General features: G+C 37.4%; 1 protein-coding gene across 3 annotated transcripts in view; it reads right to left on the reverse strand.

Annotated features, from left to right (window-relative positions):
• The window catches only part of CACNA2D1 (calcium voltage-gated channel auxiliary subunit alpha2delta 1), a 366,545-nt gene that overhangs the window by 273,036 nt on the left and 67,670 nt on the right, over nt 1-25,839 (reverse strand). For all 3 annotated transcript variants that reach the window (XM_066550936.1, XM_066550937.1, XM_066550938.1), the window contains exon 3: nt 23,657-23,773. In XM_066550936.1, coding sequence (XP_066407033.1) covers nt 23,657-23,773 — 117 coding nt within the window. The remainder of the gene's footprint in view (nt 1-23,656; nt 23,774-25,839) is intronic.

The following is a 25,839-nucleotide window of genomic DNA, read 5'->3' on the forward strand; positions in this document are numbered from 1 at the left end:
AAAGATGTAGGGAATGTTGATAGCAGGAGATGTTGCAATAAGACAGAAAACTTTTACAATAATGGCCGTTAGACACTAGCACAGGCTGCCCAGACCATGTGGTAGATGGTCTAACCCTGGGACCTTCAAGATCAAGTTGGACAGGGCTCTGAGCAACCTGAATTACTTGCAGATGTCTCTGCCCATTGCAGAGGGCTTGGACTGGATGACCTTTAAAGGTCCCTTCCAACCCAAATTATTCTATGGTTCTATGTTCCTATAATTATAGGGTTTGCCCTAAAAAAAACCCCAAAGAATCTGGAATTTCTTCAGATGGCATCTAATTGGACTGCACATAAGGACCAACCAATACAGTGGGTTTACAACATGAGCAGTCTGAACATGCCCAACACAGCACAGTCTGAACAAGTCATTCATATTTTTGCCAGTGTTCCTTTGCCAAGACCCCACCTCTGACACCTCATATTTCACCCTTGATAAAGCAGCATCCATAGTGTTAAAAAGCAGTACCAAACAAGTTCCCATAGTCCTATAATAATACAATATGACTTTCAGTGCCTGATAATCATCTCTTTCCCTATAAACTCTCATGAGGAGTTTTAGTATGGAAAGACACTTAAGCTTACATGCTGGCTCATCTATTGTTCTTATAACCTCTCCTCTATGTGGACAAAGAAAAAGAGAAGAAACTAGAGTCAGTTTCTAAACTTTTGGGCTGTAGTAGTGTCCCATCAATACCTCCCCATCTTCCTGATTTGCAGTCTACTAGTAGAGAAAAGAATAGATAAAGGGAGGAGACAAAAAGAGAAGGTGATATTCATCTCATCATGGATCTACACTTAAGGCAGTCCTGACTTTATCTCCTCTGTAAGTAAACATCTAAACTGGATCAAATGTATCATGTTCTAGAAAAGGCTGTCTCTCTCTGCTGCTTGCAAATTCTCTGTATTCAGCTAGTTCACAAGTAGACAACTATAGAGCAGAAACGAGAATTTCTTCACAAGAAAGTGTAATGTAAGCAAACAGTCCTAATCTCCCTAAGAAATGAGGCTCTGCATTGGCATATGGACTGTAAATCCTAGACCACATCAAGAATGAATGACCACTGAATGACCCTTCAGTAGACCATAAGGAAAGCACAAATCCCACTAAATGGGCATTAAATGGACACTGAAATGGGATATATATAAACTCCTTGCTGGAATTGCCACTAACAACCTTTGATGGTTTGTGTCTCCACAATATTGCTCACATATTTTTGTGTTTCTGTATTTTAAATTTTCTGACAAATTTTTTAACTTCAGCTCTGAACTGAGCAGGACTTTTTGTTTCCCTGAATTCAGAAAGAAAATTTTTAAAAGTGAATGCAAGAAATGAGCTAGAGTAATTATGTTTCCCTACAATACATTCTCCCTTGAGGGACCAAAATGCCCACTCCTATTAAATATCAAATCACAGTAACATTTAATTTAGGAACTGAAGTCTTACAGCATCAGTTCTCACTTCAGAAATCAATAAGAAACTATGATGTTTAATGGTTTTATTGCTTTTTATAGTAGTGACTTTCTCAGGTTTGAATGAGTTACTAGCTTTTAGTAAATCACAAAATCCAGAAAAGCCAAGAAAGGATTTAAAGCACTATTTTGGTCTCTGGTACCACAGCCTTCATCTAAGCTGCAGCAGAGAAGACTCTGTCAAAGTCCTGCCTAACAGATGACAAATAAGACTTCCAGTTCTTACCTCTTCAACATACCCTTCCTCTTCAAAATATGTTTGCTGAAAGAAAGATCTTGCTGTTTGATGTCTGTTGTTAAAAGGATCAAAAACTAAGTAACATGCTAAAGGCTCACTCACTGTTAATGAGATTTATAGTTCCATCAACTAAGTACTGCTATGCCATTTATTCTGCATGACAGATTAAGATTTTGGTCTGTATTTGGAATATACTCAGTTAGATTTAGTGTTTAGTCTTATCAAATTATTGTGAACTAATAAAAATCTTTAACCTGTAGGGTACAAAGCTGAGTTTATTCCTCAGTTGCTAACTGAGAAACACCAATACAGACGGTATCTACTCTATGCCAACAGAAACCATGCAATTCCCTGATCCATCATCTATCTTCCTCCATGAAGAGAACATCGGTCCAGTCAAGCAGCATGTCATGGGCCACCCAGTCTTTCTGGTGTGCCAAGCATAGTTTATTCAGGCACCAGTTTGTCAATGCCAGATTTTCAACTAGTTGCTGCTCTGCATTCTCTGATGTGCAGTCTTCAAAAACCCTCTGGCTGTTAATCTGCAGGCAAAGAACCACCAACCCTTCCCTATGCCACACAGGATTTACTTTATGCTCTATTACTTTACTTTTTGTTCTCACCCATCTCAAGCCCATCTCACTAAGGTTTATGTATACAGCCCCAAGTCTGCTTTCTTTCCAAGTTCAAGATTCAAACCTAATCATAATATCTTTAAGCCTGCAATCAAAAGTCAATAAAGAATAATTTATTTATCAGTAATAAAAGACAGAACATGAGGATCAAGACAACTATGAACATGGAGAAAATAATCAATTTCTGTGTGTTTTCTTCTTTTTCTTTCATCTTTTAGGATTGATCTTTCTTATTTCAAGTCTCATCTTGCTCTCCTTGCACACCAATTAACTGTTTTTTCTACCCGAAAACACCACTGCTCTCTACCTTCTTTTGTAGTTTCCTCTTTGTTTTCAGTCCATGTTTCTGGTTTCTCTTCTGCCTATTTTCTCTACCTTTCTTTATCCTGAGACAAATTTTAATAACATTTAATTTGAGATTGATATATAAAACCACTGTTGTGTAAGAGTCAGGTGTTCTGCCTTTCTGCCACAGGATTCTCTGTTTACTTGATTCCTATGCTAATAAATTTCTTATGCAACTTTTTCTTTAAAAAAAAACCACTAAAGGTTGAATTCCTCTGTAGAACAAAAGACTACAGCATGATACTTTTCTGTAATTTAATTAGCATCTTACTAATTTTTGTTTCAGTTGTCTGAACGTACTTCATCCTTTTAATGATAATGCTGCTCCTTGACCTCCATGAACAGAAGGTAAACAAATTACCTGAAGGTCTCTGGTATTGTTGTAAAGGTCTGTTTTATTCTCAGAACCCCAGATCTTTGTTTCAATTAAACAACATTCAAGGTTTTTACTTTTACATAAGATTGACGAAAGTTAACACAAATTGCTGCAGTGATAACAACTTTGACTTTTTCTTCTATCAATTGGTATCAGGGCCTTTCAGAAACCAAAGAATGATTTAGAGGAGTGAAAAGTATTGTTCCTTTCAACAATAACTCATTTTATAAGCTCATACTAGACACACACAAAAAAAAAAGTATAAATGTAATTGCTGCGCACATTTAGGGAACATGCCATTTCTCCTTTCTATTCCCTAAAATAAAGAGAAACATCCAAATGACAATATTAGCTCATTTCCCCCATATCCACTCTGTAAAGTTATTTTGAGCAATCTGAAAAATACAAATGGTGCAGGGCAGAAATATAGTCCTCAGGCTGGATAATATCCATTTGAGTATTGTCAGAGCCAGCAGACTAGAAAAAAACAACCAAAACCCCCCTCCAAAACAGAGGAGAAAAAAGAAAGAAATACGTAGAGAGGAACAATGAGGGGAAATAAGGGCTAGAAATACTTGCTGTGATCTGGTTTTGAACATGGAGATCAATCCTACCTCCCCTGCCTCCAAACAAGGATTGCATGATGTCCCTTAGGCTAATCTGGGGAATCTGACCAACCTACAGGTTCCCACAGCACAGCACGTCCAGCTCGCAGGCCAGCACAGGGAGACAGCAGGGACAGCCTGGCTAGCTGGGATGGAGAAAGGCAAAAACATCCAAATGTCAACTAATTTACAACTCATTTGCTACTTACTAAGCCTGTCCTTTACACACTGTTTTGGTTTTTTTTCTTTTTCACTAAAATACCACCTTCATCTGAGGACACCCACAATAAGCATGGATACATGTTCCAGCTTCCAGAACATGGCCTCAAGAGCAAGTGCCCAGGGTCTGACGTGCACATCAATTAGTGTATGACTGTGCAGCCTTCTCTGATTCCCTGCATCCCTGCCACAGCTAGATTGCTCATTTAAAGAGACTCATTTGCTATTAGCTACATTCCTATAAAGCAGGCAGATCCAGACAAAATTTTCCTTTTTTTCTTTCTTTTTTGTTTTATTTTGTTCAATACAAAGCAGTTGTTACTGGGTTTGCCCCATGGATATTTTCATCCATTCCAGTTCAAACAGCAGAATCCCTGCTGAACACTCCTTGTTTGTGTTTCTGTGTGTGTTTGCTGCCTTTTCAGACCAGAACATCTATGCAAGATACTTCCCTGCACCATCCACATTGTGGATTGCATGCTTCAGAAGGGGCTGAAAACCAAAATCCTCATCAGGAGGTAACCCTGCCTCTAAAATAGTAACACATGCCACAGGGAGTACCACTGGATTACAATACATCCAATGGCTCCATGCACTTAACTAACTTGCAATTGCAAATTGCAGCAAACCATTATTGTTTTTGAAATGGGAATAAGCTCTCTTTGTTTTTTGACCACAACTTCTTCCTGCAAAGTTGCTTGGATCAGATTTTCCAAGATTTTTGATTGCGAAGATTAACATCTGATAATATTCACAAGTGTAAGAAGAGTTTGGATGCCATCCCACAAATGAGAAGGACACTCAAGGCCAAATTGTGCTTTAAAAATCCCATTTTCTAACTTCTTGCATAAGTGACTGCTTCATCTTGGTAAAAGGCTTTTGGCCCTTCTTTATAGCCTATGCAGGTGAACTCTCTTCCATGAAAATCTCTTGAAAAAATGCAGAGGGGATTGCCAAATAAAATCCTTATTACTTGATCTAGTGCAATGTGTCCCTGGCCATGGCAGGAGGTTTTCAACTAGATAATCTTTAAGGTCTCTTCCAACCCAAACCATTCCATGACATATTGTATGATTTTGGCACCTTACAAAGTAGATATCTGAGCTACCTTTTGCAGTCTTCTAAATTTGCCTCAAATGGTTAATGCCACATAAATACATACCAAAAAGCCTCCCAAGAAGTCCAAAGATGTGGTCATAAAAGTGTCTTGACCCAGACCTACACATAGGAACCACATTCAAATTTAGCCAAAAACAGATGAAAAATCTGTTGTAATTGGCACCATCTTTATTAGTTAATAGGGGAGAACAAAAGACAATGTTTCATTTGGCTCTTTCAGTGACAGAATTGATCTCTGATTGGCAGGACTTTATAGCTTTCGTTCTCAATTAAAAGGTGAAAATATAATTCTGGAAAGCCTACTGAGCATAGGGAGGTTATATAGATGTAAATGATGCCCAGTACCTATCAAGATGCAAATGAAAACTAATGCTGGGTTGGAGATGTTTGACAATCTGGATAATCCATCAAATACATGAAAGAATTTGTATTTATACTTGAACATATGACCTTGCACTTTTCAAAGGGAGTAAGGGCTTCCAAGGGGTGCAAAAGGGTTGCAGATTACAGCTGGCATTAAAAAAAAATCACAAGGTAGATGAGCAAAAAGGAGCCAAGCTGTGAAGAAATTTAAAAGGATCATACATTTTCCTTTGCTGCAAAAGAGGAAATAGCACCAAAGGGACTGAAAGAAAGTGAAATGAGTCCTCCACTCCATTGTGGCAGAGCCTATTTTCCAACAGGCAGAGAGGAAGCCTAGCTTAGACTCCTAGCTTAAACCACACAACCTTCTCTTCTCTTAATGTAAGCAAAATGAATCATGCCACGTGCTTTTTGATAATTTTGTATTTAGTATTTTAGAGATAGCAAAACCACAGTGAGCTCAAGGAGAGCTTATGGGCAGTGCTGTAAAAATGAACCTGTTACTGGCATGTCCTGTGTCAGGGATTTATACTTGCATGCTGCTCTAAAATGTACTGCAGAGGCAATAGATACATCACACTTGGACTGCACAACATGAAAATGGTTCAGCAGGAGCACAAGTACTGACACAAGTGCCATATCAGGATCCGTTTTGAAAAATGTGAGAAATTGAAAAGTATCTGTAATCTTCCTCTCTGTCAGGTTATCTGAGTCCCCTGCCTTTAATATGCTGTGGGCTGCTGTGAAATGCTTCCAGGCAAAACTGCTCACGGGGCTGAGAAAGCAGCTAGAGACAGTTTCTAAGCAGTTGCCAAGCCCTTGCCAATGGAATTTATTTCCTGATCACAAAAATTTTCAAATGTCATTTTCTGTAGTGCTCCATTTTTATCAGGCCATTACAACAAGGTTGGAAAAATATCAGAGTCAGACTTTTATGTAGATTTGTAATGATTCTCAATGCAGATAAAAAAAAATTAATTTCAATACTACTTAATCTTTGCATTTCTATGTATATTGATTTTACCAGTATTTTCTCTCACACTAAGTGCCTTACAAAATTAGCAAGATTACTATCAATTTTTTCTTTTTTTTTTTTTAATTTATAACATAGGAGACTTGCACAGATGCAGAAATCCCTCTAGTATAGAGTGATATACATCATTGCTCCATGCAAACACTCTGTTTATAGGAAATAAAGGAAAACTTGCTTCCATTAACATGTCTTACCTTCTCCATTCATCTGCCTGATCCTTACTGGAATACATCAAAAATGTACCAGAAAACTTTCCTGAGAAGAGAGGCAATTTAAAAGGACGGGAGTTTACCCTGACAGGGTAAAAGCGTCTAATTATACAGTTATTTACTATCCCTAATCTAATTCTATACAAAGGAATGGAATTATGTAGCTTTCAAGCTGACCAATAGTTGTCAGTAAAGAAAATATCAGCAGCTTAATGTTTGTGTGAACATAGTAGGAATCAGAGAGCATAGAAACAAATGTAGAACAGTCTTTTCTGGGCATTGAGGCCACTGCAAATACATTGTTGAAGCAGAAGCAGCATATAAGGAGGAACAATGTCCAAGGCACTGCACAAGAGTAGCTTGACACACAGAGATCTCAATGGAACCACAGGAAGAAGAGCTCCCCTGCTGAACTGAACATAGCTCACAGCTAAATAATACATCAGAGCATGTAGTCATTCTGCAAAAGCACATCTTGTTCCCACATCTCTGCCCCCTTTCTGTCCTTCCCGAAAATTCCAATCCATGGCCAGTGGTTGATGCAGTTGTAGTTACAGCTGAGATCACACCGAGGATGTTTTAACAGAAGTATTTCAATTAAACAGCATAACCAAGACTTTTACCGGTAATTCATGAAATTATGAACAGTGTTATTAAACACTGAAACCAAAAATAAACCCCCACCAACCAGGAAAAAACAAGCACACTATCGTGTTGTGATGAAGCTAAGAGAAGCACATAATTAATGAGCTGTTTTATAGCAACTTTTTCAAGTTGCTATAAAAAAGCTCAAACTTGCTCTAAAGAATGTGAGTGTGTCACAGCACCAATCCTGGCAGAGTACAAGAAGCATTTAAATACTCTAAGGCCCATGGTGTGACTCTTGGGGAGTAGTCCTGTGCAGGGCTGGGAGCTGGACTCTGTGATCCTCATTGGTCCCTTCCAACTCAGCTGATTCTGTGATATAAATATTCTGAACCACTTGTCCAGTTTAGATGCAGACAATCTGACAAGATTGTTCCATTCCATATAAACTCCTTTGATATCACTTTAGAAAGCCTGACTGCACCAAGGACATACATCACACCCACACTCTTCCCTTATCCTGAGAGTGAAATTTTACACTCATAGGGAAGGCAATTCTGAATAGGACCAATATTTAGATACAAAAAATCCTCACCTGATTTAAGATCACCAGGCTGAAAAATACCAAACCCTAAACACTAAGATAAAAGGGGTCTCCTACATGAAGTGATTTTGTAGAAGCTTAAAGCAAATTTCGTAACAGTAGGGAAAAAAGGTGAATAACCATAAACTAATCCCAAGCAGGAAATACTCAAACTGTTTGCAGACAAACATGTTCAGAAATATTGTGCCCATTTAACAAAAGATATCAGTGAGAAACTAATAGAAGCTCAAAGTGTAGAATAAACCACAGATGGACTGAATAAACAGACAATGGACTGCTTCTCATATACATGAATATAATTGTATTTCATGCTTCCATTACACTTATTATTATGTTCACTATTAGAACTTTTTCTTTTCAATTTTAAGTCATACTGTAAACCTGGATTAAAGGAAAAAAGAAATCATTAATTTTACATGCTTAACACAGTCCTTACTTTATTCAGAAGAAAATCAGGAACACAGCCTGCAGCCATAAACTTTGCCCACAATACAGCAATAATTACCTATGCAAATATGTATCTTATGTGAATCTAGTGCAAATACAGAAAGCTCTTTTATGAAATATCAGAACAGTACAATAACAGTTAGAAGTAAAATGTGCTTCATTAAAAGGTTAAAAGCACAAAATCAAAAAGCTAAAGCACCTTGTAGTACCTATGCACCATTCTCCCAGCTACATGGTTATAGTTATGCTGCACCACAGTTTGTACTTCACAGCATTAATTTTTTCCTCATTTTCATCCTCTCTAGTCACCTCTTTACTATATTCTTAGCAGATGAAAAGGCTGGCTGTAGCAAGTGCTGGCTTTAGAAAATGAAAGCCTAAAAATAAGATGCATTTTGAAAATGATGAGTTGAGGTTGTAATATACAGAGTACAGGGAAAATATACAGAAAAATCAGAAGATACAAAAAATAATAACTGAGAGTAAAATGACACAATCTGGATTTCTACCGTGGAAGGAAAAAAAAGCAATAAACTCTTAATGAAAACTCTTTCAGATTATAACCTTAAAGTTGAATTTATGTTACTTTCATTTTATACATATATTTTTACCTAATATTACATTACATTTGGATATGATGCCATCTTCTTACACAGAACTGAAGCCCATGAAAGGTGTCATGAGATGAAATACTGACACTAGAATTGCAAAATGCCATGCTCTAGTCCTTTGACTTCCATTGTCCTCCACTGCTTATGAAAGGAATACCCTTAAGATGCATGCAGGCTTTGGGGAGGGAAGAAGGGGGAGGAAGGAAAATTGAGGGGCCAGAAGGAAAGGACAGCTCTGTTGACCCAGTGGGAAATCTGGCATGTCATCAATGCTGTGGAAGAGAAGAGGGATTGGAAACGCTGAGGAAATGCCTGGTGGGACCACATGGTTTACACACGTCAGTATATTCTATGTTGCTAAAGGCTGATTCTATTTGAAATTGACCTGAAAATACTCCCCCCTAGGATTTCAACTCAATCTGCTTTTATCACCTTGGGAGCAGGTAAACATGCTCCTCTAGCATTTTCTGTTCATTCACATTAATTTTTTTAAAGACCTGGTAAAACATAAATACATCCTGACAACTCCAGAGTACATGTAAACCTTTACAATAAAAAAAAAAAAAAAAAAAAAAGGGGGGGGGGAGTGGAGGGGGAAGTGGCACAACAAACAGCAAGGGAGATTGCTCACTGCCTGCCCAGCAATGAGCGCGTTACCGCCGCCCACTCCCGCACCATCCGCCCAAACACATCCAGCAAAAACAAAATCACTGCTCGCTGCTCTGACTCAGGGAAGGCACTCGGGGAATAGCCTCTGAATTTAGCAGCAGAGCCTGTCTGGTTAGTGCTTTCCAGGGGACTGAGCAGCAGTGAGTCACTGCTGCTGTAACACAAACCAACTTGGAGACGGCATAACGAGCCAAGGAGCAGGAGCGCGGCCATTGCCAGCATGCAAACAGCAACTGAAGCTGAAGGATTATGTAAGGGCTTTCTGCACAAGAGGGCAAGACCTAAAGGATCTTTGTGACCTTTTCAGTTTTGGCAAGCATGCCCTGCTAGCGCCTCAGAGGGGAAAAAATCCCCTTCACAACCAAGTGCAACCTGCTGACTTTTGCAACACGTTGCGCCATAAAAATAAAGAAATACCCTTGAAACATAGCCACTGATCAATTTTGGTTTTGTTAACTGAATGTTAAGAAAGATAGACATTTTTTCCTCAGAAATGTCGAGAGCTGGATATAATTAAGATGTTAATGGAAGAATCTAGAGGGGAACACCACTGTCATCCTCACTGAAACTGCCAAACACCAGGACTGAACCCAGATGCCCTCACTCTTGTTCCCACTGCTCTTGTAAGCCCACAGCTGCACAGAAACATTTTCCCTGTACTAATTCAAGAGGATGCAAACCAAGAACTTTCCTATCTTTGGTCTGAAGATAATTTCAGAATTCAAGGAATGAGGAGTGGGCATTATAAACCCAGGGCCAAGGAAAAGTATAAATTTTGTTGCTCTTTTTTTTTCTGATATTTGAGGGGGAAAAAAAATCTAATTATGTCATCACTTATTTTAACACCAAATGAAAAGGAGCAATACATGAACAAGTAGACTTTTCCATAATTATACCTGTCATATTTTCATAGAACAAAATTTATTGCCTAGGGGCAGTTTTAATTACAATCAAATGGAGGGTGATTGAAGTTTTAATAAGAAAAACTGAATTGAAAATAAATCCCCAAACAATTCTATAAAAAAGGAGTATTTGTATCAGGGTAAATTGAACCTAAAGATTAGCAGAACTTCTCTTGTTATTAGGAAAGGCAGGCTTGAAATAGGTTAATGATGTCACTGTTAACTAAACATAGGCAAGGTGATAAAACCTCTGACAATGTATTTCTTTCAGTTTGGAAGGAAATGGACTCCAGAAAGATGAAGAGGAAAAGGGGCAAACAAACCAACCAAAACACCCAAAACCCCACTAGAATTTTAAACTGCTTTTTTATGCAAGACAAGACCATAAAAGAGCTATTAAACAAAATTACAAAAATTTGTATTTTCTCTTACTTAAACTACGTATCACCACACTTTTTTTTGTTATATTCCATAATCACCTAACAGCAGTGGCTTTTAAATGATTTCTGTTTGTGAGACTAGTTTCAAATCAATATTGATTTTTAAGCAATTAAAAAATTAATATTAAATAAAAGTTGATTTCTTTGACAGTCACAATCTAATGCAAACCTTTGGAACATACTTGGGTATTTATTCCTCTCCTCCTGAGAACTTGTGCTCTACACCTTCTACTGACAGGGGTTTTGTTTGACAAAGATCACATCCATCAACTTCAAATAAGAAATGGACTGGCTTTGTGTTTGCAAAATATTAGCAGAACTTTTAAAATACAGTGTGAAAGATATAAAAGAAATAGTTTATAAAGGGAAAGAATAAACTAATATTTATTTTAAAAAATAGAAATTAAGACACCAGAACAAGACGAAGGAGAAGGCAGCCTAAAAAAACCCCAAACATTACTTAGAGAAAACCTACCATCAAAGATTGAAAGAAGCTGAACAGAGGCTTCCCTATGTTAACTATATGCCTGACTTTTGGGCATTGGCAGAAGTGCAAGAGCAGTTCCTCATGCTCCAAATACCCATCAGCAGTGCCTAACACTGAGGTGCTCTGCCTCACACCCCTCCTGACCCACTGCCATGCTTCTTTGAAGCATCCTGCAATATAAAGAAGATGGTGATGATTTAAACAATATAAGACCAATGGGGAAATATTTTACTCTCATAACTGAGGGCTGTAAAAACTAAGATCCAAACTTTTCTGTGCTACCCTGCCTCCTTGTTCTGTGAATCCTCCATTCCACACGCTGGCTCAGAACTGGGAGGATGAAGGAATAACCAAGGACAAGCAGGGCATTTTCATTCCATCTAGCTTGTAATTAAGTCATCTGAGAAGTCTTTTAGGAGGACAAATATAAACTTTCTTAGACTGAAGATAAATTTCATCTCAGATCCCTGATTCCTTTAACAGCCATTTGAGTTATAGTATCCTCTTTCAAACACATAAAAAAGAAAAACTACCAAAAAAAAAACTCTGACCAAAACAACAACCAAAGAAAAAATAAAAAAGCAAAACACACACACGATCTCTGCAGCTACCAACCCTAAGCAGAAAATTTCAGTCTCTGATCCTGAAGAAATTGAAGTGTCATCTTGCAACACCGACCCAAATGCAATGCTCCAGACAGAGGATTTCAGTTTCATCCATATAAGACATCTTGTGCTTAGCACATATATATCTGTCCTTCAGCTGTGCTCCTCGTATGTCCAAATGCCAAAGGTGGAATGTGGAGCTAAGTGACTCCCCAAGGACAGTCAGCTGTGTTAAAATCAAGCATACATGGGAGACTTTTCAGGTTTTGGAGTTCATGCAAAGAGTCTCCTATCCTGCTGTGCTGTAGGAAGAGTTAAGAGTGAACACATTTATAGAGAGACCACTGAGGATCCCTTCCACCTCCCTGCAAGTTCATAAACCAAATCTCAATATATAATAAATCTGATCCCTTTAGGAATCTAGTTTAAGGGCATCCATTTGTATCTGTTAAGGGGGTGAAAAATATTCTTGAGTAGTCCTTGGACTTTGAAGAAACCTTCATCACATCTTCATCACATTGACACATGATAAAATGTGTCATCACCTTGTTTCTTGAAGCTTCCCCATCAAAGGGAATCTTTTAATCCAACAAAAGGATTAACATAAAACACATATGGAGTAGCTCAGCTTTTACTGATTAATAAAGCTTTTTGAAGTTGAACATTTGTTTATCAGCAAATTCACAGTTGGATCACAGAAAATTAGACTTTGAGAAAATACAAAAAACAGTTTATGCTTTCCCTCAGCATATTCTGCTTTCTAAGTTTTGCCAGAGACTTCTGGTACAAGGAACTTGCTGGGTTCCTGTGGAATTTTGCCTTTTGTACTAACAAGTACATCAAAAGTCAGTGTTGCAAAGAAAGCTGACAGGAGCTCTCTTAAGGAAAGTTTTAACATGGAAATTTCACTACAAAGCCCAAAAGGTGTGACAAAGGTGATGGGTGGACACCTTAAACTGATAAGGAAGAAAAACATGAAAGAAAGATGCCAGGTGAACACACTCCATGAAACAGCTTCATACTTTCATGAAGTTCAGTATTTCCTCTTAACTAACTCTGCAGCAAGCTGTGTCCAAGGACTGGAAACAGCTTTTAAAGCTTACTAAGAAGAGCCCCAGATCTACCTGCACTCATTCCTGAGGGGTCCCATTAACCGTGCTCCTAAAATACTGGCACAAAGTGTGATACCAAAATGCATGAAGAAAAGCTCAAATACTCCAGGAAATGTGTTACACTACTGAGCATACTGTTATCCAGACCAACAGTGCATTTAAGGATACTGCAGCTATAGAATAAGCATTATGGCCATGCTGTAGATAGGTACCATCACACTCAGAAAACACTAGCATTTACAGAAAGGAAAAAAAGATATGAGGAAGCCTTTTTGAAAGAACATACTGTTTAACCACTTGTTCTTGAATGCCAATTTATGAAATTATATGACCAGAAGCAAACCCAAAAGTGAGGATTTATCTTTTGCTTGTGCAAAGGTCAGATTCTGATGCTCATTATGCAATTCAATAGTTTTTTTTAATTGCAGCAAGAGTTCTACTGAAGTTGAAAGTCTGATGCTTTTACATACTTCACCAGTCAAAACTGGTATTTCTAAATTCAGTCTTACTCTGGTGCCACAGTGACAAAAGCTTTGCTATTTTTGACCACTCAGCTCAGTCTCACTAAAAACTCGACCAAGAAAAGGTGGGAAAAAACATTTGAGCATTTTATCATGACATGTATGTAACAAGTAGGAAAGGATCCATTTTAAATAACATAGCTTAAGTTTTGCATTTGTGCTTTAATTCTTCTCTCTGAAGTGAAAACTGAACTGAATTACAATTCAAATGTTTTGACAACTTACTAAAACTCTTTAACCCGGGAACGTACAGATTTTGTAGCATATTTAAAAACACTGATTCAGACACAGGTACCCTGGAAAGTACTTAAGTTGAATAGGGTGAACAATTCAACACAAATTAGTGTGATCTTGCAGCAACACAATCTAATCTGAACTTTTAATATGGAGAATGTGGAAAGAGAAAAGGGTACAAAGAGTTCCACTGAGACAAATACTGGAATCATGCACACAGGCAGGTATCAATGCCCTTAAAGCAAAGATTCTGAAAGAGAACAGAAGTTAGAGTCACAGATTTAACCCAGTCTTGGAGGTTAAAAGGCAGAATGCAGGCTTGGGGTTGTGTACAACACACAACTATTGTACCACAGTTTGTGTATAATGTGTGTGTGCAAGTTTCCATCTCTGAAAACAGCACTTGCACTTCATTCTTCTCCATAACGTTTAACAGAGCTTTCAGTAAGTAAGTGGAATTTTCATTTCACAGGAGATTTAAAAACTTTTAGATTTGATTATATTGTGGTTGAAAATGTAAATATAGTGACTGAAGAAAAAATAAAGAGTCTTGAGAGCATTGACTAGAGAGCACAAAGGTATGGAAGCCAGCACTTACAAATTAAACTACCTCTATGCAATATTATATTTTGAAAAATACTGTTTACCGTGGAAAATCATTGCTCTGTAAAATTTTCAACTAGCCACAGAGAAAAACCATCAGTGTGTTTTTTGGGCATGATCTGAATGGAAGGCATCAGAGCAAGAAATAAGGAAGAAAACACATTTCTTTGCCTATCAGCTAGAAGGTCATACAAGGAAAACAAAAATAACTTCAGAAGAAGAAGCTGCCTGAGGGTAAGAAGGCTAGCAAAGCCCTGGAGACAAAAACTGAACTAATCCAAGAAAAAGAATTTTTGGATTACATTGTGTTATTCTCAATATTGAGCTTCAATATTGAAGCTGAAATAGAAACTTTAAAACCAAAAGAAACCAAGTCTTGTTTGAGCAATATTTCACCTTTCACAGTCAAACCCCCAGCTTAGGGTGATGCTGGCAATAATGAGGCCATGCACCTGCAGAACATCTTTCACAATAAACCTAGACAAAGAAACCTGCTTGTGACAAACCTATGAAGAATCTCTCACAGGGAGTAAAAAAAACCAAATCTACAACAAAACTTCCACAAAATTAACCATGGCCATTTAATTTGCAAGTGAATTTGTGCAAGTGAATAAATAAAAGGATCTAAATGGGAAAGATCTGCTAAACCTATCAGTGCCCCATATTTTTCTCCATATGAAATGTGAATGCAACAAAACTATGCTAACAATGACAATTAACTCTGTAAGGAGAAAAAAAGTCACATGGTGAAGCTGTTCAGCAAATAATATTATTTGCCACAAGCACTTTTTAGCTTTCTTTGTCTCAGTTACAGTTAAAGCTCCAAATGCAATGCACTGTGCTGCAGGATGGAGATTCAGCAGGTGTCTCTCTAAGCTTGCAGACTTGATGCCATTGCAGCACTATGTAGAGATCAGGGCCACAGAAATCAAAATTATGACTGTGGCTATCTATGAGGGTGTGGGAAGGTGAGGGGATGACTGCCCTCTTTATCTGTCAACAAGAACACAAGATTTGCAGAAGGCAGATCAAGTCAACTGTGAAAAGCATGTAAACAGGCAATATTTATAAGAATTTTCACTGCAAGCCCTCTGATTTATTTTTCCAGACTTTTATGATGCCTTGCAAGGTATGTGAGTTATGTGAATCTATCCTCTGAGGCATAATGTTGCATCCACACAACCTGGATTTCGGTTAAAAAAATAAGACTCAAGGCATGACAAGCAAAAACAAATTCAAACATCTGACATGTGGACAAGTTGACAAATGTTTGACTTCACAAGTGTTGTGTCTCACTAGCTGTCATTCCAAACACATTTGCTTCAGCAACTTCAGCTGACTTTCAAAATAGACTACATTTACATCTGGATATTTAAACAATGTTCATACAGGCTAATAGATTCAGTACTGGAGTCTGAAAGAGAATATGTAAAAGTTTTTCTGCTAGTGTGCAAAATTCCAGTGAGGGTAATTTCAAAAATAGCAAAGCATTTGTCTTAAACTCACCTGAAAAGTTCCTGCCATATCTGAAAAAGCTCTTTAGACCAACTCTAGCCACGGACGAAAATCTAAATCTAATTGTGTAAAATGTCAATCACTAGTTTTTAAAATTTTAAAAGTTTAATAGCAATAAAATGGTTATAAAAATAGTAATACAATTAGAGTAATAATAATTTGGACAATTTGAATTAGGACAATAGGAGACAACAGAAACAAAGAGTTACGGATGGTCGGGGTACATTTCTCTGGGCAGCACGAGCCCGAAAAAGGACCCCTGTTAACAAAGGATTAACCCTTAAAAACAATAACCTGTTGCATATTCATACACTTCATACATGATGCATAAATTCCATTCAAACACAGGATTCTGTCTGGTCATCATCAACTTCTTTCTCTGAATCCTAACAGCGTCTTCGAGGTGGGAAGAAGTTCGTTTCTTCTGATAAGAGAGCAATAAATTCTTTTTCTCTGAAAGATTCAGGTGTCCTGTGGCTGCTATTTCACTGCAAGTCCTTTCTTTAAAAAAAGTATCCTACATAGCATAGTTTCTATTTTAACTTTTTTTTTATAACCCAAAACTACATTTAACACACTACTTAAGAAAATTAATACAGCATTACTTTCTAACATACCACATATAATATTCATTTTAATATTTGCAAAAAGCCAATCATAAAATATGCATTTTTCACACTAATGCTGCAACAAGGAGATGACAATGTCTATTTTAAATACTCACAGGAAGCATCCAGAAAAAATATTTAAAAATTTCCCACCTCAGTGAGCTACTTAGTATGTAGACAATTGATGGAGATATAAAAAGTAAACGTGAATAGACCTGAAGTCCTAACACTGTAAAATTCTGCCAAATACATAACAGAAAAAAGTTAAAGAACCAAGACATATTGTCATGTAAAAACACATGGCATGCATAATCTTACAGTCCTTAGACAGAAGAAAGTGTATTTTAGTTGTATTTTTCCAAAGTGTAAGCATTTTTCTGGGAGGATCACTGCAATTAAAGCCATTTGCTTTATGATGCTGGTACACAGTTTGTGTAATCTGTTCCTATAGCTAAAGAGCAACACCTAGCTCAAAATTAAAAGTTAATAAAATATTTTGCAGTATTAAAGAAAAGAAACAAGCACAGCTAAACAATTTCAAGGGGAAAATTAAAATATTAGCATGAAAAATAACAAAAAACCTCTGTGCACAACACAAAAACATGCATAGACAAAAGTTTGTTCATTTTTTGAACTGATAATTTACTCCAGTTAATTTGTTCTTTTGCGTCTTTGCAAACTTCCTCTTCTTAGAAATCATACCTGAAATTATTTTGGGAAACCCAGCACACACAGTCCACTGCCAGCTTCCTTATGATGTTCAGCATTTCATAGAACTAACAAAAAAATACCAAGAAAATGTGGAAAACTGTTTTTTGCCGGGAGACTAAGCACAGTTCAAGTTATTTTCTCCAATTTCAGCCCTTTGCAAGAAAAGGGCTGTTCAACATTGTTCAACATTGCCTGTAACTGGCAGAGTCAAAGGAAGAAAAACACCTGAAAATCAGAAATTGAATAGCAGCATATCTGCCAAGACATAGGTGATGCTTCTTTTTGTACTGATATCAGTTTTCAAATCAATTCTGAACAAGGCTTACATTCTTAAAATCATCTAGGAGAGAGAGGAAGGCAAAGACATTTTCTCCTGATTAACCTCTGATATGACCACAACTCATGGGTAAAACTCTCTCTGTGGATTCTATGGGATATCACACACATGAGTAATAACCAACAGAAAACATCAGAATCCTCCATCAACTCAAGACCTAGTCCATCAGTGTCTCCTCATGACAAAATCACAGTATTTACTGTGTCACTGTTTGCAAAGTAAGGAGGGAAGTCAGAAGCACAGATTGCCACCAAATTTAGGAAAATCCAAACTTCACCACTGGGAATGACCTTATTTTCAGGCAAAGACTTCAGCCCTCACAGGCTGAGAATAAAAGTAAATGGCTTGACCATTTGGAATTGAAAGGATACTGGAATGTAGTTAGGAAGCAATTTCAACACACCTGGTAAAGTGTGCCCATATCCAGATATGTATCCATGTGTACTCACAGGTATTTGCAGTTTAGAGACCTGGTCCAAGGCATCACAGAATGATCAGCTCTATACTTTAGATTAGCATGCAGGAATGGTGGACTCAGCTGTGAGATGTGACTATTTAGGCCTCTTGGAATTCTTAGTGGAGCTCAGGCGACTGAGTTCTCACAGAGTCCAAAAGCAAGAGATGATGTCCAGTCAAAGTTCTGCTAAATGAGTGGAGAACTCAAATTGATCTACACAGTATTTTTAAAGAGTGGAAAGCTACCTTGTTACTACAGGCAATTTAAGATTAGCAGACCAGAAGGTGAGTGTCCCAGAGTGGCTTTGAGAATGTTATATTGGTTTTAGATATCAAAACAAAACTCAAGCTAGAGTGAGGATACCTTTCAAGAAACAGTAGTATCAAGCACACCTACAACATTTATTTTGCTTTTGTAGGTCTTTCAGGACTCACAAAAATTCCCAACCCCATTTAAAGTGCACAGGATCTCTGCCTGGGAACCTCAAAAGATGTAACACATTTAAGGTTCCCAGTTTTATTGTGAGACAGTGAAGCCTTGTTTCAGACAGGCAGGGAAATACTGAGAGATTTGGACACACTTGCACAGCTGTGTTGAAATTGCATCTAAACCAGCAGATAAACATTCTCAGCTCCTCGTTCAGAGACACAGTTGTGCACCTTGGACATTTCCCAACAGCACGTAGAGGGAACCTGTCTCCTAGCACGCAATCTGTGCCTCAGTTTCCATGGAAACCCAGCTTCCTCAGTTTTCTTAAGAAATCAAGGCAAGGAGGCTAGAGTGAAGATATTATGCCTCTGGTTGAGATGTCTGAAGAAATCTAGGCAATAGGGTGCAAATGTGCATGTAACTCATCTTTATCTGCACACAGCTCAGGAAGCCAAGGGTACTGAGTGGAGCCTTCCCTTGAGCCACCTTAACATGAGTTAGTTAAAAGCAGACACAAATGACCCCAAAGCAAAACAAATAAAATCACAGGCAGGAATTTGACAGGGAAAATATGACTGTCTCTCATTCTCCACTGAAATACATTTTAGTGGAGCTGAAGTGTTTGCTTTACACTAATGGTTATGCTGTTGCCTTACAGTGTGGGCAGTAATGGAAGAAAAATGCACTAATAAATGCACTGCGAGTGTACAACATAGGGTTGAATACAATATCCTGACATTGAATCTTTCCAGAAAGGGGTATTTTATTGTGGAAAAGACTTGCAGGGGAATATGCATAAATTCTACTTTTGGATAAAAGGATAATTAATATTAATTTTAAACTATTGCACAAACAGTAAAACATTAAATGATGTTCAAATGCAGAAAGGGATCTTAGCTAAGCAAGAAATAGGATGCAAAACTTCTGCAGTCTGGGCTTGAAAAGACTGTTACTAGGTATCTGTTATTCTTAATTTTCTTTAATTTTCTTCTACCAGAAGGTACAAATTGCTAACTATCTTCAATTCAAGTATCTGAGCAAAAGGAAGTGATAAAACTGCAAATTTGTCTACTGTAGAAAATTCAGGATGCTTCCAAAAATGTACTGATCAATGGGCAGAGGACAGCCAAGGGCTGCACAGCTACCAACTTCATACTGCACAGGAGTGAAGCTGCTGTTTAAATTGGTCTGTAGCACTGGACCAAATATTACTTTTTATAAATTGAATACATTATATAAACAAAATTTGTTTATATAACATTGAATATGTTATATAAACAAAATTTAAAATATATACTTAATTACCCTCATGATGCAATGCATAAACTGTAAACAAAACCTCAGAAGTATTTAAAATATACCTTTCTAATTTTAAAGTATGACCAAAAAAATTAAAATCTCTGCAAATCTTAAGACTACTACAGTACTTTACATTAGTAATAAAAAAGTATTAGTAATCCATCTTTGATATTAATAACTTTAAAAGGGTTTGATTTTGTATAGTCAATGAAGAAATATTTGTAACTACTCAAATCATGTTTTATAAATATAGTACAATGTCAGGTACTCTATTTAGCATTTCTATTGATACTCATCAAATAAGTATTAGTATCTTCCAAATTTTCCATTGGAATGAAAAGATTCTGATCCATTAGCATGATCTACATAGCTCCAGAAATCTATTGCACTCAGGAATGAGGTAGGAATGCTAAAACTGAAGCCAAGTCCAGCAAAAATGAACAATTTGGGTGCCAGACAGCCCGATGGGCTAGGCATATTATTGTTGGTATCCCTGGAAAGGCTCTGTGAGTTCTGCCAATAGTTATTGCAGGGTACATTTTCAGTGAAACCTCCACCCATCTGCCAGCACACACCTGAGGATGCAGGGTACAACGTAGCACAGCTCATCTGTACCCACCATTTACACAGAGACAGAATATTAGCTTCTCCATAGTACCATAAAATTGCAGAATTATGGAATATCCTGAGTTTGAAGGTGTTGTTATTACATTGCAAGGGTTCCACTCTGCTGGAGTTTTGTACCTCCTTGATGTTTCTCACAGGCATCTCCTCTAGGCACTGACTCTCCCTTGTCCCCACAGGAGCCAAGTGACTCCTCAACCAACCAATCCACTGTTTTACAACACTCTTCTTATTGGCTACAGCTGTGGCCTGTTAAAGTCAGGCCTGTTCCCAATCTCTAATAATTGGCTCAGCTGAAACCCCTTAAGGGGTAAGATTACTTTCTATACTACTTTTATTTTCTTATATTGCATCCCCCTACATGAAGGGACCCAGAGGAATCATTAAGCCCAATTCCTTGTTCCTTGCAGGACCATTTGCATATGGGAATCCATTATATTGAAATAGGGGTGTTCATTAGGGCTAGGCCAGACAAATACACAATAATAAACAGCAGAAAGCTATAAAAGATATGTTCACTATTTCAGCAACAGGCTCCACTGCAAGACACTTCACTAGGAGGCTGTTGTCTGTCTCCTTCCTCACTACTCATACTACTCTCTTTGTCCACTGCACTCTGCTAGAAACTATACCATTTTCTTTTCAACCTAACTCTTTCCTCTATGCATTATATTTCCTAGCAAAAGTAACCTAGGAAAGCCCTGTGAGTTCAGAAGAGGTCTTCCCCCTTTCTCCTTCCTCAGCTAGGTACCTATTTCAACCATCAGTTTTAAGCTTCTGTCAAACAGAAACTCATACCCATTTACCTGGTAATATTTTCTCTCATTACTAGAGACTTTTCTAGCCCATAGTTCCATGAAAACACAAATAATTCAGAATGCAAGAGATATTTCTCATTTAAAGGTGATCTTATGGCTCAAGTTGTTATTAGAAAATTCATCACTGATATTTGTTTATTATAACCTTGCCCAAAGGTTGTTTGTGTCTCATGCTTAGAGAAAACTATGACATCCCTGAGGTATGATAGTCTCTGAACAATAACACTGTTGATGTAATTCACGGGAACCTTCCTCATGGCATCACTGGAGGATGCCTGATGCCCTTGCATCACACTTTTTTCAGGATTCAGGTCTTAATTAACACTTTGACTCATATTAGCCCCAATGGTAAAACCTCTGTGCAGTCATTATAACAGTTCCATTTGACTCCACTCCTGATTTCAGAGAAAATGTGATCTATTAGACTGAAGAAGACTGAAACTTCAGGTAAATAATTCAGCCTCATTACATAAAGTTTATAAACTGACAGCATAAAGATAGTCCTTGTAAAAAGCAGAAAGAGAAATATATATGGAAGGTGAAGAAATCATCTTAGTAGAAATCAATAGATCAGGTGCAGGAGATAATAAATGTCTCCTGTGTATAAAAAATGTACAAGAATGTTTAAAATCAGAAGTCATTGAAAGTTCTGGCATACATCTGGGATAATTGCAAGTAGAAAAGTCAGTATAAATATCTGAGCTGCTAGGAACTACTGGACCAAAGGACTATCCTTCTCCTAATTTAGTCTTCTTTCACCTCAGGAAACTGAATCATACTACCCTTTTCAAAATGTGACCATGTGCTTCCCTAAAGTGAGGTGGCACCCTTCTTCCACACTCACAGAAAAACTGTTCTGGAATATTTATTTAAGTAAGCATGAGCTACTTATTTAATTTTCTTAAAATTTTAAGATTAAACCACCACAAACCCATATAAAAACCCCTACATTAATCTTGTGCTTTGAGAAAATATAAACTTTTGCTGTGATAACTTAAAAACATCAAACTTATATGGGTTGAAGGGAAAATGGTGGGGAAAATTTTGTATCCACAAAGGTCGGCAAATGACTTACAGTGTTTTGTAACAGTAATACAAAGTCCACAGAATGCCACATAAACACATGTCCACTGAAGAAAAAGAGAAAAACAAGAAAAATATTGGACTTATTTTCAAGCAATTTGAAGGAATTAGAGAAGCTTTGGCACAGATAACACTGATGCACGCGGTGTATTAGGTAAGAGAACCAAAGGCAGGACAATGGGTACCTCTTGTGGTACCTAGGCACAGACAACAGACTGTGCATTGCCTACAAGAAGGAGAGTCCTCAGGGCAGCAGCAGCAGTTTCACTCACACTGATTCTTCAGCTGCATGAAACAGTACTGATAAAAGGACTCTTTGGGTGGGACTCATCTCCCCCAGCTTCACACACTTACAATATAGACATTCAGGTTTGAGGCTTCTCCAGCTGAGAAAGAGAGAAGTTCTTCTCAGTTATAGTTCATCCCATTTTCAAGTCTTACTCAGAAAATGTCAGGTCAGTCCTGGAGTGGAGGAGTGTCTGTTTTATTCCACTGAACAAAAAAATGAGCTTAGGACAACCAGCTGAGTAGACATCTACAGTTAGGTGAATTAATCTCTTTTTCTCCTCTCTTTCACTTTAAATGATACATTCACCTATATGAATATGTAATTGCCCAAGGAAATCCTGCTTTTTCATCCTTTAAACCTACTTCTAATGGTTCTACTCTGAATGAAGTGTGTTTATTAATTTATCCAAATCCCTCCCTGTGTTTGGTCAGTAGGAACCATACAAAGCAATGACCCAGGTCTGGTGTTTTACAGAACAGAATTGAGAAAGGGACTGCTGACAAAAGAACTTTAAAGAAACAGATACTTTTTATTTAAAGCATAAAGAATTGTGAGGTCCCAGTGAAGCATGGTCTTTGCACAAATTATGATTGAAATACAGGTTAAATTAGCAAATTAGGAAAAATAAAAAAAAAACAACAAAAAAAAAGCCCTGTTTCTTGTTTCCCCAAGATCATTCCTGACTATAAAATACAGTGATCTTCAAGTCATAAACATTCATGTGCGTCACCTAGAGGAATATTTTCCAATCTATTTATAACTTAATTTCTTCCTTGGCCCTGGTTCCTATCTGTCGGTCAATATTATAAACATCTGCCCTATGCCAACAAATGAGTTCATTTTTACCATGAAGTCAGGAGTCATCTTTCTGTATGCCATGTCTTATTCACATCACACTGACACTGCCTCTAAGTGTATAGGCAGTAAAAATAACCATGAAAGCATGTTTCAATAGTAAATAAAGATTTTTTAAAAATACTAAATAGAAAACTTGAACCATTAGTACTCACCACCAAGGCTTTAGACCTGTTACTTAGAAGTTTTTCAATGTCTCTGGCTGCAATTTCTACAAGCTGACGAGGGTTGTTTGCTTCTACAGTATACATTGCTGCATTTTTCAAATAAATCTGCAAAAGAAAAAAAATGGAAATAAATCAAAATGACAGTACACATTCAAAATAAGCCAAGTGACTTGACAGAAGAGGCATCAAGATGTCATCTGTTCTTACTGGAGCTTCATAATGACTACTGCTAGGAAAATCCAATTGGGCCCTGTGAAAGAAGTAGTTCACCTTTTTGTCTGAGAGGTTGAAGCTGATACTAAAAATTATTTAATAAATCTTCAAAATTGACCAGTTTTAGTGACAAACTAACCAGCTGCAAAATGCTCAAGGAATCTGATTCCCATGGTGTGCTAAGAGAGCAGGAAAATGGTGATCCTTTAAAATTACTGAATTTCCAATAAAATAGTTATTGCTGAATTGAATTCTTCCTTGAAAGATGAAATATAAACATACCCATTGAATTCATTCATTTAAGTTATGCTTAATCAGTTTAGTCCCTTATCTGTTTATTCATATATAGTATATTAGTATAGAATATTAGTATTCACAAGGAAAGAGAAGGAGGAGCAAGCAAGAGGAAAAGAGGGAAAAGCAGAAATAATAAGGGGAAATGGAGAAAAAAGATGAGGGGAAAGAGGGGAAATTTAAATATGTTTCTCCCCTGTCGTGAATAAAGGTTATCTCTGAGGAGCCATTAACTGTTTCCAAAGCAGAACAGGTATATGAAGAGGATAATTTTATTTGTTAATCAATGACATACAGTGAAAAGCATGTAACCATAAGAAAGAAGGGAGAAAAAAGATGCAAAAAGTGCATTTGCCTATCACTGTCCTACTAGAACTGAATAAAGAAAAAAATACTATATTTGGAGTGGAAAAAAAGGAATACAAAAAAAAAAAAGGTGGATACCTTATAGCTTGATGGGCAAACAGGGAAAACTAATTTATGCAGCCAACAGATGGCCTGAGTTTACTCAAGCACTTTGCCTCTGTAGCAGTGCCTGGCGGGGGCTGTGCTGTCTCCGGGGGAGTCATTCCAGGCTCGGTCCAGCACTAATGCCCTGGCTGCCATCCAGCACGAGAGCCAAAGAACTGCTGAGCACACTGAGCCTGCCAGCCCCGCCAGCTCTCCGGGGTTCAACCTTGGGAGACCTTAGAGAAACTCACCCCATTACACCTCTGGTGCTTAGAGCTGATAAGTACCACAAAAACTTTTCTGACAACTGCAGTTATAGATGCAAATTGTTATCAGGGCATGGCCCATAAGCTGCCACAGCTTTTCAGCACTTACGAATTTTGTGAGATTTATGTTGGGTCTTGGTTTGTTGTTTATTTTCCTTCAGCAGTCGTTCCTTTCCACCAGTAACTGAGCAATTGGAATAAGCTTTATTCCTCATATAGTAGTGATTATTTAAAAAAAATGAGTGCACCATGAGCAGAAAACTACTAAAACAGATGACAGAGCCTAATCAACTCAGATTGTAGTCTGGATACTTTTGAGGTGCTCAATTTTCAAAACAGCCATACAAAAAGTTTATCTCTAGATAAACCCAAAAATCTCTTTTTGAGGGGTGTCTGGGTTTTTTGGGTTAGTTTTATTTTAGGGGTTGGGTAGGGGGTTGGTGGGGGGATTTTTTAGGACATATCTTAATAGCAGGATTGGCCTATGAACCAATTATTAATTAAACAAATTTAGAAATAAAGCCATTTTATTCTACAATTGATCACTTCAGAATTTCATTCCTTTTTCTCTGAAACATCTTAAATTTGCAGTCAGCAAACTATTTTGGAGGTAAATTGACTGTTGTGACCAGTCCCACAGGCAAGGCAAGAGTAAAAATCAGTTTTATAGATCCTGATGATTTGAATCAAGACAGGAAATTTCAGAGGAACATCTAAATTAAAATGACCATCAAATCTTGTAAAACTTTCAGGTTTTCACATTGTCAACAAACATTCACCCTGGTCACACAAAGAACACACACTGCAATATACCAGGTGGTGATGTCTTGGTCTTTAAAGAGATATGTGACGGCAAATTCTTTAAACTTCATTTGTGACTGCATGTAGTTTACCTTAATCAAAAGTTACTAAATTTACAGAAAAATGGAAACAAGATTTTGTAATGGT

This window comes from Molothrus aeneus, chromosome 5 (assembly GCF_037042795.1).
Source record: "Molothrus aeneus isolate 106 chromosome 5, BPBGC_Maene_1.0, whole genome shotgun sequence".
In the NCBI taxonomy this organism is placed as follows: Eukaryota; Metazoa; Chordata; class Aves; order Passeriformes; family Icteridae; genus Molothrus; species Molothrus aeneus.